Here is a 16,227-nt window from a genome sequence, read left to right as displayed (position 1 = left end):
AAGTGAAATATCTTTTACTCAGCTCCAATAGTTGGATGCATTACAGAGTGAACTGGAGCAAGGGGAAAGGAGAGAAGCAAATAAGTTATTTTCAGCACTGAGGTAGCCAGTTCTGGAGACACTGGAACAAACACCCAGTTTAACCGCCTCTGAAAGAAGGCATCAGAGGAGACTAATGCTTTACTTACCTTCGATATAATTTTATGCTACTTACATACAAGCAGCCAATAAATCAAACAAGGAGATATTTTCATTGATACTAAGTGCAGTGAAAATAATAACAAGAAGAGACTCTCTTGCCTCTCAAACATGTACATGAAAATAGAGAGGGTCAAATAATCATTTTTTAAAGTCAAGCCAAAAGTGTATCCTGGCTGGCTGAAATAGTGCTTGGTTACAAGCTCAGGTACTTTTCATGGGGCTGCTTCTTGTACTAAAAATAGATAGTAGAAGGGGGGGGGAAATAAAAGTAGCAACATAGGTTAAAATGGGAGACCAAATCTGATACCATTTTCCTAAATGAAGCATAGCTAGGTTGTTACATTAATATCTATAAATTAAAAGCCTATTTTGCCTAGCTTATACAACAAGTTTTACCACTAGCTTGGGATGCTCTCTCACATTAAATAGCAACATGTGATGCATTCCATCCCAAAAAATGTTCTTACATTGCTTAGAATGTTCCGATGCAGAGTGACCCCATGAATGTTTGAGCTCTCTGTGTTCCACAGGCGGATGGTATTATCCGAGGAACATGTGATGAAAGAGTTGGGGGGTAAGCAAGACTGATTGCTGTCCTTCACCTCAGGGTATACCTGAAAAAAGGAAACAAAAACAGAAAGATTACCTGCAGCCAAAGACAGCCACCTGCCTTTTCAGGTACATAAAGAAGGCAATTCATTTGCATAAGAATTCCCATCAGGTCAAAGTTGAGGGAAACAAAGACTAGCAGTAGGCCCTTGTACCGTTCATTACTGTTAAAGAATCTGACACTGCAGCCCTGACAAGCCTGTCAAGATCCAATGGCCAAAATCACTTCTTCTACATAAAGATGCATTATCACAGTCATCTTTGGTTACCCTAGCCAAATTATAAGTCCAGTGGCTATTATTATCCCTTTTTTTAAAAAAAAAGGCTGCACAGCTGATCCAGCCATTTACTGCCTGATTAGCTTATTGAGTATCATTAGTAAATTATATGCGAGTCATCTTCAGAAGAAGTTACTGGACCGACCAGACCTTGAAAATATCCTAGAGGAAAAAGTTGGCTTTAGAGCAGGTCATTCAACAACAGATCAGGGTCTCATTTTTCAGCACTTGGTAGATAAATACACTTCATTAAGAGATGCACTTTATGCAGCCTTCACTGATTTTAAGTCAGCATTTGATGTCATCCCACATACTAGACTATGGAGTAAATTTGAGAAGATCAATATAGATAGATGGCTATTGTGCAATACTGAGTGCTGCACTGTGAAATTGTTTTACTGCATCTGTAATATTGATGGATTTTATTTTACATTGTGGGTTATCTTTTATATGTATGAATATATGATGTTGTTATCCACTCTGAGCCCGTTTGCAAGGAGAGAGGGCTACACATTTAATAAAATAAACAAACAAAATACTAATTCTTACCTGTTTACATGAAAAACATGGCTACAGGTTAACTGTAACCGTGCTGAACATCTGTCAGCTTCAGTTCCTAGTTATAACGGCATGAAACAGGGTCGTATTCTGGCACCAAATCTATTTAACTTTTACATTAAGTGGTTAACAGCTTATCTGACCCCAGCTTTCATCTCCCTATATTAGCCTCCAGACTACTTTCAATTTTACTTTATGCAGATGATGCAGTCCAGTCATCTTGTATTAGTATAGGTTTAACACACATGCTGAGGGCTCTTTTTTAAAGTAAAGATTTTATTTAAAAGAAAAGATATGAATAACAATAGAAAGTGCATAGAAACTAATACAAATACTTCATTTGAATTAGATTTAAACCAACAGACAAATATATTGGAAGTATATAACAGCACAGCCAAATTATGTAATAGTTTTCTTTCCCTCTCCTTAGTTGCTTATACTCAGACTTTAATGTCAATGGTTTTTAATCAGTCATCTCTTCTGTATTTTATCTCTATAATATAATTACCTTAATTTATCTTAGTTTTAACCTAAATAATCAAAGAAGTCTTTCCATTTTTTCCAGAATTCCAATATTGGTCTATTGTGCACACAGGAAGTTAATTTAGCCGTTGATGCATATTCATACATCTTGTCTGTCCACTTAGGCATGTCAGGACATGAATCTGTTTTCCATTTTGCTGCATATAATACTCTCGCAGCTATCACCATATGCTGGAAAAGATCTCCCTGTACTTTTGTAACATTATTCAGTAAAATATTTAACAGCATATTTTCCAGGTTCAGCTCAAACCTGAGCTTGAGAATCTTCAGCATCTCTTCATGTATTTTTATCCAACATCTTCATGCTTTCTTACATGCTCACCACATGTGATAAAATGTTGCATCCATACATTGGCATTTCCAGCACTGTCCACAATAGTCCTTACTAATTCTTGCAATATCTTTGAGGGTAGTGTACCATCTAAAGAACATTTTGTACATAACAATTGGCAATCTGTAAATTTAATATCTTTGGCCCATAAATCTTCCCATTGATTCACAGAGATAGTTTTTCTGTAGTTTTTCATCCATTTTAACCTACAGTTTTTAACTAGTTCCATTTCTGTGTGATGTTGCAGTAGAATTTTATAAATTTTTCCTAGTAAATGTTTCAAGTCACCACTTGTTAGTAATTCAAATTCTGTTTTTCCCCCCTTAATCTGCCACCTTCTTTGAGAGTTTGTTCTTTGAATTTAGATACTATTTGATGATACATCAACCATGGAATGTTTTTCCCTTCAGCTTGGATTTCTTGCCAATCTCTTCTTGTTCTTCTGTCATTGCCAAAAGTAACATTATCTTTGTTTTCTTTTCATTCAATTTATATCCAGAGTGCTGTTCAAATTTTAATATTTGTTCCATTACATAGATCAGAGAATTGTTTGGGTTTCTCAATGATATGACCACATCATCCAAATAGCTTTTCATTCCCCTCCTTTATTCCATTGATTCTACTGTCTTGAATGATTCTCACTGCCAGAATTTCCAAAGCAATAATAAACAGTAATGGTGATATTGGGCACCCTTGTTGTGTTCCTTTTGTTATTTCAATTTTCTCTGTAAATGAACCATTAACTAGGATTGTGGCTTGCTGGTTAGTATAAATACTTTGCATCCAATTCAAAAACTCAATCCCACAGTTCATTCTTTGCAGTGCTTTCATAAGAAATTTCCAAGACACGTTATCAAATGCTTTTTCAGCATCCAGAAACATGAATGTAGTTTCCCCCCCTTTCTTCTTGAATATTCAATTGCATCGAGGAGATGTGTAATGTAATCTTTCATGTATCTCTTCAGAACAAATCCTGTTCGGTCTTAATAAATTACATCTGAGATACATCTTCTTAATATTTCCACCATGACTGTTGTAAATATCTTATAATCCACATTCAATAAAGAAATGCGTCTATATGATTGTGGTAACAATGGCCTTTTGACTGAAAGAAAAAGACGCGGTGTAAAGTTTGTGAATTATGAGAATTTTCCCCTGAGAAAGTGGTGACAAAACAGGAGAGTAGCTAGCGTCCTATTGGGATTCTGGGATTCTTTGGGGGGGGGTACACCCATGTCGAGATGGCAGAGGGGGGTCCTCCTGAGGATTAGAACATACATGCATCCAGGAGGTGACCAACTTTGGAGAGCTACATCCTGCTGTATCTGTGGAAGAAATAACTAGTATAAAATAACATCAATTCGACTGGATAACTAATATACCACAGAGGAAGAAGATCATTCACCTCCACCACCCCTCTCCGGAATTGTACATGAACTGTGGGACTTTTTATGTACCATTTTGTATTTATTGTAGAATTTTTGTATACCCTATGTTACTGCTTTATTGATGCATATTATTGAGCTATAGCCGACAGGATGGTTTGTCCAATCCAATCCAATTGGATTGGAATATGAAACGCTGAAGAATATTTGTGAATTCGCACTTACTTGTTTGTACTTGCACTTTAGTAGAGTTATCAAAAATTGTTGTATGTAAGCAATTGGTGTAGCGTGTTAATTATGGGGATTAGGATTTTTGTTGGTTACCATTAACCCGTAATTCCTCTGTTTGTTAGTATAGTTTATTTTTTTTATGGCAAAGTTAATCTCTTGTATTGTTATTGCTTGATTTAGAATATTTCTATGCTCAGTAATAAATTCTTTGATTGGTGTCTCTTGCAAATATTTCTTCCTTTATAACTCCTTCTTTGAAAAGGTTAGAAAACGTTCTGATTTGATCCTTCATTTCTTGCTCTTTATAGATTACCTGACTGCCTTTCTAATTCCAAGTATCCTTCTTTTTTCTTTCTCTTTTCTCAAACATTACGCCAAGCATCTTCCAGGTTTGTTTGCAGCTTTGAAATGTCTTTGTTCTAAATATTTCAATATATATTGCCACACCTTTTTTTTCACTTGCAATAATGATGTATAAACCTTGCCCAATTTTTTACACTTTAGTAGGTGTTCTTGATCTTTTTTAATATGGGTTTCCTGAATACATACAATATCTGCTTTTAATTTCCTCAATTGATTGAAACTTCTTGATCTTTTAGAGGGAGAATTTAGTCCATTCACGTTTGCTGAGATTAAATCCATTCATTTGTCTTTATTTTTTTCTTTTTCCCCTTTCACTTGCTAATTGCTCCTTCTTTCTCTCTAACTGAAGGCTGAAGGCTCTTGCTTCATATTGTGACACTGATTTTTTGACTATTAACCACAATAAGTCCAAAGTAGTTGTGTTTTCTAGAAGACGATCTAAGCATAGATGGATGATTAATGGGAATGCTATTGAGCAGGGGCTAAATTTAGGATAGCTGTCACTCTGGCCAGTCTCAGTGTTCTCCCATCCATTATATTAGAAGGGAGATATCATGGTGCCCCATTTCATGAATGTTTTTGTCCTTGTGCTATTGAGGAAATTCTGTGCAGCTCCCAGACTTTAATGAGTCTTCCTCGCCACTATTTTATGTATTTTTTATTATATTTTCCATTGCACATACACTTTTTAAATTGTCCTGTTAATGTATTTTTAATGTTGCTCATCAATTACCATAATCAATATCTGAATCTACATTACACTTTAAGGCTCTTTCCACTGCAAGCAGAAAGAAAGAAATCACATCAGAGTGTTAAACATTTTTACATGCAATACACCAGTAGGGAGCAGCACTCAGCTTCTGCTGTGATCTTTTCTTGTTTCACTGGTATGACTGCAGCTGATAAAAGGGTGCTCTAAAAAGCCTACACAGTTCTCTGCTTCTTCTATTAATAACAAGAAAGAAAACGCTTCTGGGCTCACAGAGGGGCAGGCCAGCCACATACACAAACTGAGGAGGTACAGTAAGCCCGGAAAATCCACAACAACCATCGTTCTCCGGCCGTGAAAGCCTTCGACAATACGTCAATAAGTGGTCTGATGCTTAGAAGATAGCTATAGAAAGCAACAATTTGTTTCCAAATTTATGCTTCTTTTCACATTTCTGCAACCCATACCCTATTTTATTGTTCACTGAATGACCTAGCTCTTGATCATATGGACTTGCACTGTTTAATCTGCCTTGAATCTCACTGAGAAAGAAAGACTATAAATAAACAAAAAAATGTGAATTGAACTTTTAAACTCCTCAGGTTTGTAACCCAACAACAGGGCCACTCTCTTTCCACCTCCCCTCCATCATATTCCCAATATTAGTTATTTTAAGAAGGTTTCGTTATTTTAATTTCCCAATTAGTTACCTCATTTCCCAATAGTAGTTACCTCAATGCTCCAAACACACGAGGAGTGGTATAAGGCAGAATAAACCTTGCCCACTTTCTTGGGGTCCTTGACATCCCATACATACAAGCTGTGATCATTGTAAACACATGATAGCCACTGGTTGTTTGGGTCAAAGGTCAAGGCGATGGTATCTGGATACTTGACATCAGTCAAATTGGAGAATAACCGGCTATAAAGAGAACACGCATATATGTGTTTATAAAAATATATTATATAGAAAGCCTTCTCAAAAATCTACAAAGTTACATACCCACAAAAATGTTTGCTTGCCAGGCCAAGGCAAGCATAATCACATTTATAAGTATTTTTATCCTACTAAACTAAAAAACTGGTTCTTAGAACAGCTAAAAACATGTTAAACAATTTAAAATCCCAGTGAAAATACTAAAATTCTCCAAAAATAGTTGTGGAATACCAATCATAAGAAAAACAGAAACATTTCCTACACACATACACTTAAGAAAGACCTCTGCCCTGTTACCTGGAAGCTATCACCACACTTTCTCATCACACAAGCTCTCCACAGATAAGTGGCTATTTATGTCAATATTCATGTCAAAACATCTTCATTCCCTTATTACCATAGTCTCTCCCTTTCCTTCCTCCAGTCTGTTGGCAAACCCATTTTCAGAATTTAAGTTGTGAGTTCTTCAAGGAAAAGATCTATCTTTTTTGTTTATGCAACTTTGTGAAGTTCTAGCATTATATTATCACTCCTCGTTTTCAAAGAGGATCCTCACCATTTTTATATGCATTTTAAATGAGCTGGCAAACGGCAGCTTAAGGATCAGCCTCCTGCATACTAGGGTGAAGTTTAGAGGTACGTAGGAAAATTGGGGGGGGAGGAGGTTTAAATGAAACACACAGAATCCCCAAGCCCCTCCCCCACAGAAGAATCTAAAGGGACCAAGAGCTATTTGTGCTGCTCTCATGCTGTCAGTGAGGATCCCCACTGGGGAGAAAAGTGAAGTACATAAATAAATAAAAGTGTCAATGTAGACGGCACTGTACAGGCACAGGTGCATCACTGACTAGGCTGGCTTTCCTTCATTCTGGGGCCCAAAAAGGGCAAGAGAATCCACACATCCTCTGAACCTTGGGGTGCCAACTCCAGTTGCAAAATTCCTGGAGATTTGGGTGTTAGAGCCTGAGGAGGGTGGGGTTTTGGAGGGGAGGGGCCTCAGCAGGATATGATGTTATACAGTCCACCCTCCAAAGCTGCCATTTTCTTCAGGAGAACTGATCTCTGTAGCCCAGAAATCAGTTGTAATTATGGGCGATCTGATGCTTAGAAGATAGCTACTGGGAGATTGACATCTTGAGGTTGGTAACTGTATCTGATGCTTAGAAGATAGCTACAGAAAGCAACAGTTCAAAAAATTAACAAGACAGCTACAGAAACAATTTGTTTTCACATTTATGCTTCTTTACAAATCTACCTGAGCTTCTTGCGCTGAATCCTTACAGTTACAAGGAAGAGCACTCCCTCGCAGCTTAAAGATCACAGGGAAGAATTGTATTGGCTGACTAAGCAACAAGAGTCTTATAAAACATACTAGGTCTTACGGGCTACCAGGTGGCAGCCAATTCTTTCAGTATGGGAGGAACTATGTGCTCCTGCCTTGATAAAATTCTTTGGCAGCTTAAGGTAGCACAAATACTCAACTCTTGGTTCCTGTGGAGGTTTTTTTTTGGGGGGGGGGTCTTTATTTTTAAGAAAACCCTCAATTTCCATCTTAAAGGAAGGGGAAAGGGATTGGCCTATAAGGAGGTACACCCTCATATATGCATTCGTGGAGTCCAACCTTTCCCCTCCCCCTCTAAAATCAGACCCAGGGTAAACAGGAGGTACACTTCAATGTACCTGCAAGTTTGGCTGTTGTCTGTTTACACTGCACCACTGGTATAATCAGCATCCACACTCTTTTGGTGATCCAATACTTCATATTTACAAGTAATTACATTTATTATATTGCCCTCAATGCTGATCAACTTGTACATTTCTTCTCGTCAGGCACTGTGTGACTATTTTAGTAAGACCATTAATTATCCCTTCACCCGCACATCTAGATCAGCTACTGAAATACACAGAATAATGGAAGAATATAAAATAAAAAAAAATAAGATGACATAGGGGGGTGCTGATAGTGGGGGAGGGGGAGCTGAAGATGGGAAGGAAAAAAAGAAGCAGGAAAAGGCAGAGAGGCTATGGGGGGCAGCGAAGGAAAAGAGGATATGATAGAAGGGAAAATGAGATATTCCCCACAAATCGTTTGTACTTTCTATCAATCAACTATAGGCTGTCTTTACACATATTGACATTAAAGAAGAATGAACAACAATTGAGGGCTCAACATAGAAAGAGACACTTCTATAATTTTGAGTCACTGTATGGGAAATACTGTTAGAGAGTTGGTCTTTTTGATCTAGTCATAAAAAGAGTACTATATTTGCCCCTTTTTCCTACCTGGCTTCAGTGACACTGGCAATATCCGTTCCTAGAAAGTGTGGCTTAGGAAGTGTAGTCACAAAATGAAGGTTTGAAGGGTTAAAAATCCGCACCGTACCATCAGCACAGCCACAGAAGATGTAATCATGGCTCACAGAGATGCAGTTTGCCACAGTAGTCTAAGGACGCAAGGATACAAGACACTAACGTGAGCAGAATTCTTCCCAAAGCCACCACAGAAAGCATGACAAGACACAAGGAAATCAATAGTTGAGGAAAGGGAAAAAGAAGAAGCAAAGGGAAATGAAATGAAGCCACCTGATGCAAGAAAGCATCCTTTCCTAAGCTGTTTTCTCTCGAAGAATAGTCTCCTACATATTCTAGGATAACTCATCTGATACCACAATGGGAAAGTGTTCAGCATTAGAAGACAGGGAGCTAACTTTGTATAAAAAGCACCAACAGGCTTCTTGATTTAGACTACATCTTATAATTGTATTGAAATTTGAACACTCTCAAACAATGACGACAAATGAGAAGCACGATGAGTAAGTGGAGTACTGGTGGTAATGAGTTCATTCTGACTTACTGTGAAGCTGTCTGTGTTCTAAGTGAAAGAAAAAAGGCGATTTTAGTGCAGAAAAGAAGGAAGGAACAAGAAAGGAAAAAACAGATTAATCTGGAAAGAAAACTAAGATTTTGAAGCTGAAAGGCTTGTGTTGACTATATACCAAAATAAAATGTTTTCACAATGATACATAGTTCACCAGAACCTTGCTTCTAAATAGCATAGATCTAAAAACCCCACACTGCTACATGGAAGGTAGCAAAAGGACACCTTGCCCAGTTCAGGTGGTTCACGTTGGAGTTCAGCTGCAAAAGCAAGTCACCATTTCCCAGCCTCAGTTTATCCATCTATAACATAGTACTAAATCAAGACTGAATGGCAAGAATATAAACTTGAGATAGTTAAAGTGCTTAAAAATAAAAATGACTAATTTTTATTTTCAGCTTACATAATACAAAGTACTGCTATTTCAGACCATTCACATTAGATTTTTCCCACATAGGACAACTATGGGCTCAGGGCAGGTTACAATAATGTAATTAGTCAAAAGAGTTTGTCTATAAGCCATAGGCCGTCACAATTCACCAAACATTGACCTATAAACAATTAAGTCCCTGATCACAGTTTATATAGGTTACTAAAATTAATTAAAACAATACAGTATGCCAAACTATCCCAGGGATAATGTAATTAGTACAAAGATTAAAACATTTAAATACGTTTAAAACCAAAATAATAGTACATATACCGTCAGAGTCTCAAGATGGCAGCCTCCTCCATTCTCCACAGCCACAATATAAACACATATAAATCCCTGCACGAGGGCACAGTTAATATCATTTCTGTGACGTTGCATGTAAGGGGGGGTAGGTGGTTTTATAGTGGGCAGGAGACCAATAGGGAGGCTTCCAAGCAACCTAATACTGGCCTCAACCATATGCCTGGCAGTACCTCTCTGTCTTACAGGTCCACCAAAAGGATATAAGATCTTGGCGGTCCCGGATATCCTCTGACAGATAGTTCCACCAGGTTAGGGCCAGGACTGAAAAGGCCCTGGCACTGGTTGAGGCCAGCCGGGCCTCCCTGGGGCCAGGGATCACCAGTAGATTCTTATTTGCCGATCTCAATGATCTCCAGGGTACATACGAGGAGAGGCGGTCCCTCAGGTATGCTAGACCCAGTCTGTTTACGGCTTTAAAGGTTAGAACTAAAACCTTGAACCTGATCTGGAACTCCACGAGGAGCCAGTGCAGCTGCTGCTAGATCGGAGTAATATGTGCTCTGTATGATATACCCATCAGGATACGTGAAGCAGCATTCTGGACCTGTTGTAATTTCTGGGTCAGTCCCAAGGGAAGCCCAAGTTACAGTGGACTACTCTGGAGGGGACTGCTGCATGGATCACTGTAGTTAAGTCGTGAACTGACAGATAGGGTGCAAGCTGCATGACCTGCTGAAGGTGAAAAAATGCAGATTGGACAACTGCTGCGACCTGGCCCTCCACTGACAAGGAGGAGCCCAATGTCACTCCGAGACTCCTGATCGATGGAACAGGCGCAAGCGGTGCCTCATTGAAGGTCAGGAGCCGGATTCTCAAATCTAGCAGTCTGTCTTTGCCGGATTCAGCTTCAGCTGGCTCTGCTTTACCCATCCAGATACAGCCTCCAAAGCTCTCACCAGAACATCTGGGGCAGAGTCAGGCTGGCCATTCATCAACAGATACAACTGTTTGTCATCTGCATATTGATGACAGCCCAGTCTGAAACTTTGCACCAACTGAGCAAAGGGGAGCATATACAGATTGAATAACAAAGGGGAGATTATTGCCCCTTGTGAGACGCTGCACACTAATGGCTGGCATGCAGATAAACTCTCCCCAAGTGCCACCCTCTGTCCCTCTGACCATGGAGAAAAGAGCCAAGCCACTGCAAGGCTGTTTCTTGGATCCCCACATCAGCGAGGTGGTGAGTCAACAGTTCATAGCTGACCGTGTCAAACGCTGCTGAGAAACTAACAGAACCAGCAGCGCTGACCCTCCTCGATCCAGGAGCCTATGATGTTCATCTGTGATGGCAATCAGCACTGCTTCAATCCCATGGCCCGAACAGAAGATAGATTGAAATGGGTTCAGGATGGAAGCTGTTCAGCCACCACTCGCTCAATCACCTTGCCCAGAAATGGCAGGTTTGAGACTGGGCGGTAACTGGACAGATCGGTGGGGTCCAAAGATGTTTTTTTCAGGAGACATTTCACCACGGCTTCCTTAAGTGCTCTGGGAAAAACCCTGGAGCTCCATTTGGGCTCCCAACCCATCCGTGCTGGCCTTTACCAGCCATGAAGGGCAGTGGTCCAGGAAGCACATGATGGACCTCACTAGCCGCAGGAGCCTGTCAGCTTCCTCCTGGGAAACTGAACTGAAGCGATCTAAGAAAGGACCAGAAGATGGCCAAGGGGTCTCCAGTTCCCTTACTGTATCAACTGCGACCAGCAGGTCATGACGGAGAGTCAAGATTTTATCTGCACAAAAGCTCCCCAAAGCTTCACAGCTGATCATTGAATTTCTAATTTGACAATCTCCCTGAGAGAGGACCAAACTACTTGAAACAATTTTGGTGGGCATGAACTTGCAGATGTTATGGAGGCAGCATAAAAATCTTTCTTTGCCGCCTTCATAGCCACCTCATAGGCTTTCATACACGCTCTATAAGACGATCTTGTCTCTTCACCCCAACTTCGCCACTACACTTGCTTAAGCCATCTCAGCTCCCACTTCATCCGACGTAGCTCCTCTGTAGACCAGGGGGCCAGTCTGGCACGGGAGAGGAGAGGGTGACAGGGAGTGATTTCGTTAATGGCTTCAGGGAGACGATCAGGCAAGTCCCCCATCAGCTCATCCACTGATCCACCAGGGGGCATCATATCCCACAGAGCATCCTGGAAACCAATTGGATCCATTAGTTTCCATGGGCGAGCATAAATTAGCTCACTGCCTATGCAAGAGCCTTCAGAACAAAGTGTTCCGACCATGGCACTACTTCAGCAGCATCAAGGTCTACCTGAATCCCCATCCCAAAGATCAAATCTAGTGTGTGACCCGCTTGATGCGTGGAAACTGAAACATATTGGAAGAGCCCCAGTGCTGCCACGGATGACACCAGGTCCAAGGCCTGTAAAGAGGCGGCATCATTAAGTATACATTTCTAAATAAAATAAATGTAGGTGTGTAAAAAGCAGAGGCTAGGAATTCTGTCTTTAAGGACCAAAAAGGAATGCATATGGAGCTGTGCCTATGCATGTACATATGCCCTGAACCTCCCTTCCTTTCACAACTTCCCCCTACAACTGTTTTCCTCCTAGCCTAGGTTATACCAGGATTAGAATGATGTGACTGAGTATGGACTGCAGGCAGAGGGAGAATTTAGTGCCCTGTCCATGCACCCATTTAAATTACACTGACCATTCTATATGGCAACAGTATCAACGATAGTTTGGGACTCACTGGCAGCAGCTTTGGGGCTTGGTGCATCCTTAGACTTTTCCAGATGCACAGATGTTTGGGGGGGGTTATAGAGTCAGAACTTACTCTCAGCTCCACCCACTTGTCCAGCAGTCTTTTCTCGTTGAATTCACAAAGAAGTCCTGAGGAAGTGATGCAGAAAGTGCTGTCTGCTTTTTTGCCCCTGCCGCATGCAACATCCGTAAAGAAGTTGTTCCTTAGCTCCCCAAGCAAACCGGAACGCCCAAGCAAAGGGACTGTGGCATTCACCTGGTCCAAGGGGGAGGGGGGAGAAAGAGGGAGAGAACATGTCACAATGGTTGTGTGAAAAGAAATTGCACTCACACACACACAAACACACAATGAAACTTGCACAACAGTTTGTATGCCAAAACAAACATTTTCTTCCTTCATGATCAGGATTATCAGAACTATGACCTTGGAAATGCCAAGCAATCACCACAGGCATAAAAGCAAAGCCCTCCACTGTATTCTTTTCCCCCATTGTCCCTACTCATCCCCATGCACTTTTCTCATCCTGCCGCTCACCTTGGAGGTTTTGCTGTCATCCAGGTACCAGAATTTGATGTGCCGGTTTCCAGCAGTGACAAAGTAGCTGCAGTCCTCAGAGAATGAAACTGCTGTCACTTTGCTTGAGACCTTATTTGCTGCCACAACTATATTTTTCTGGAAAGAAGTTATTCAAGCAGTCAAAACTCTTGCTAAATATACATTTTGTATGCAAATGTCCATAACAAGTGACAACCACAGAGTCATAATCCATATTTTGCAAACGTGGGGAGAAAGGAAGCTAATGGAAAAAGAATAAACTTCTGATGTTCCATATTTTTCTCATCAACAAGAATCCTATGATTGGAGTCACCAGCACGAATTTTAAGGCTTGCCCTCAGGACATCACTCATTAGGTTAGGGATTTTCAAAGTCCTTACTTTTAAAAGCCATCTTAAAAATACATGCAGTCAGCAAGAATTACAATGCAAATGTCTCACACTAAAAATGGACATCTTCCAAACTCTCATTAAATTAGACAAGAGGTTTTATGAAATTATTCATACAGTTTGAAAAGTAGATAGAGAAAACCTTTTCTCCCTCTCCTAGAACCTTCTGAATGAATCCCTTTTTTCCTTCATGAAGGAAAACTTGGTGGAAGGGAGACAAAGGATCTAACCCAGTATCTATTATGAAACTGGCACTTTACATGAATGTCCAGCTGATTGCTGTGGGAACTGCTTGATACAATTATATAGATCCACCTGAAGAAGTATAGGCAAAACACATAGGGGAAGTATAGCTGAATAAAACTATTCTTATTCCTCTCTGCACCACTGTCTTTTTTGTTGTTCAGGTGCACTGGTGACAGATTTATACAAACTCCTTGTTGTGGCTGGGAAAAATCTTATATACTAGTTCTCTACATCACTGGGCATTCACGCGGAGTCTCCATGTCAAGTTACCAGAATTTATGAAGGAGAGGGGGAGTGGCAAAGCTACTGTTCCAGCATACAAATCCCTCATGGTGGCATATGAAAATCTAAACTAGGTCTGTGGATCCATGCAAGAAATGGGCTTACCTATCTGGTTCCTAGTGTTGGGTTTTACTTATGAACTAATGCAAACTTACCAGAATAAAGCATCCTGGAGGTAATTAATTACTGTGAACAGATAGGTAAATGAAAGTCACCCCAGAACATCCAAATGGTATGCTCTGGAGGCGCGAGCCTCTTGGCCTGAGGTGCACAGCCAGAGTGCAGACATCACCTATACCAAGTGGAGGACGCTAGAGGACAGGAAGAACTCCATCAGCTCAACATGGCTGCCAGGAGCATCTGGGAACTGAAGCACATCAATATACAATAGTTGTAGCCAGGAACTGAAGTTCAAGTTAAAGCTGGTAGCATGTTTGATATGTGATTCACCCACAAAGGCTCATGTATCCTCCTGGATTCCAAAACGCCCTGGGTGATTTTAGGGTTCCAGACACATGCTCTATTGAGACTGCAGTAGGGGCTTGGAATGTGAAGCTCCTTGAAGGTATTGACAACATTGCTTCTCATCAACCTCTCCAGCCCTTAGAATTGAAGCCAGCTCCATGGTTCCCTAAAGAGAACTGGAAGATGCTTAGAAAGACACTGGTGGAAAACTTGCATTGAAATTGATACAGCATGCTACAGAGCCCACTGGAAGATCTGTGAAGTATCCATGAGAGCAGCAAAGAAATGTTACTTCTCTGCAACCGTTGTACCAGCTAATCCACCCTGAACCTGCTTGTGTGGGGAGGGCAGAATATAAATGGAAAATATAAATAAATAAATATTAAAATAAAATACTTCATGACCATCCCAATTGCTCAAGGTATGGTAGTTGTGGGTTTTCCGGGCTGTATTGCCGTGGTCTTGGCATTGTAGTTCCTGACGTTTCGCCAGCAGCTGTGGCTGGCATCTTCAGAGGTGTGGCACCAAAAGACAGAGATCTCTCAGTGTCACAGTGTGGAAAAGATGTAGGTCATTTGTATCTACTCAGGAGGAGTGGGGTTGAGCTGAGTCATCCTGTAAGAGTTTCCCAGGGTGTGGAATGCTAATGGCGGGAGGCTTCACTGTATCCTGAGGAGGTTCTTTTGCATATGGATTGGTACTTGATGTGCTAATCTTCTCTGCAGGGCTATTGTCAGGGATAGAATGTTTTGTTAGCCTGGTATTTTTCAGAACTGGAAACCATGCTCTGTTCATTCTTAAGGTTTCTTCTTTCCTGTTGAAGTTTTGCTTATGCTTGTGAATTTCAATGGCTTCCCTGTGCAGTCTGACAAAGTAGTTGGAAGTGTTGTGCAGTATTTTGGTGTCCTGGAATAAGATACTGTGCCCTGTTTGCGTTAGGCTATGTTCAGCCACTGCTGATTTTTCAGGTTGTCCAAGCCTGCAGTGTCTTTCATGTTCTTTTATTCTTGTCTGGATGCTACGCTTTGTGGTCCCGATGTAAACTTGTCCACAGCTGCAGGGTATACAGTATACTCCTGCAGAGGTGAGGGGGTCTCTACTGTCTTTTGCTGATCGTAGCATCTGTTGTATTTTTCGGGTGGGTCTGAATACTGCTTGAAGGTTATGCTTTTTCATAAGCTTTCCCATCTGATCAGTAATTCCTTTGATATATGGCAAAAACACTTTTCCTGTAGGAGACTGTTTTTCCTTGGTTGTTTGATTCATCCTGGGTTTGATTGCTCTTCGGATTTCATTTCTGGAGTAGCCATTTGCCTGAAGTGCGTGGTTTAGATGATTAATTTCCTCATTGAGAAAGTGCGGCTCACATATCCGTCTTGCACGATCCACTAATGTTTTCATTATGCCTCTTTTCTGTCGGGGGTGGTGATTGGAGTTTTTGTGAATGAACAGAGCATGGTTTCCAGTTCTGAAAAACACCAGGCTAACAAAACATTCTATCCCCGACAATAGCCCTGCAGAGAAGATTAGCATATCAAGTACCAATCCATATGCAAAAGAACCTCCTCAGGATACAGTGAAGCCTCCCGCCATTAGCATTCCACACCCTGGGAAACTCTTACAGGATGACTCAGCTCAACCCCACCCCTCCTGAGTAGATACAAATGACCTACATCTTTTCCACACTGTGACACTGAGAGATCTCTGTCTTTTGGTGCCACACCTCTGAAGATGCCAGCCACAGCTGCTGGCGAAACGTCAGGAACTACAATGCCAAGACCACGGCAATACAGCCCGGAAA

General features: G+C 40.8%; 1 protein-coding gene across 4 annotated transcripts in view; it reads right to left on the bottom strand.

The window, feature by feature from the left end:
* The window catches only part of MAPKBP1 (mitogen-activated protein kinase binding protein 1), a 162,294-nt gene that overhangs the window by 46,635 nt on the left and 99,432 nt on the right, over positions 1-16,227 (bottom strand). For all 4 annotated transcript variants that reach the window (XM_054970917.1, XM_054970918.1, XM_054970920.1 and 1 more), the window contains exons 7-11: positions 13,024-13,161; positions 12,562-12,744; positions 8,429-8,589; positions 5,941-6,130; positions 669-815 (exon numbers count right to left, since the gene is read on the bottom strand). In XM_054970917.1, the coding sequence (XP_054826892.1) occupies positions 669-815; positions 5,941-6,130; positions 8,429-8,589; positions 12,562-12,744; positions 13,024-13,161 (819 nt within the window). The remainder of the gene's footprint in view (positions 1-668; positions 816-5,940; positions 6,131-8,428; positions 8,590-12,561; positions 12,745-13,023; positions 13,162-16,227) is intronic.

The sequence above is a fragment of the Eublepharis macularius genome, chromosome 2, assembly GCF_028583425.1.
Source record: "Eublepharis macularius isolate TG4126 chromosome 2, MPM_Emac_v1.0, whole genome shotgun sequence".
Taxonomy (NCBI): domain Eukaryota; kingdom Metazoa; phylum Chordata; class Lepidosauria; order Squamata; family Eublepharidae; genus Eublepharis; species Eublepharis macularius.
This window is presented reverse-complemented; position numbering and strand designations above follow the sequence as displayed.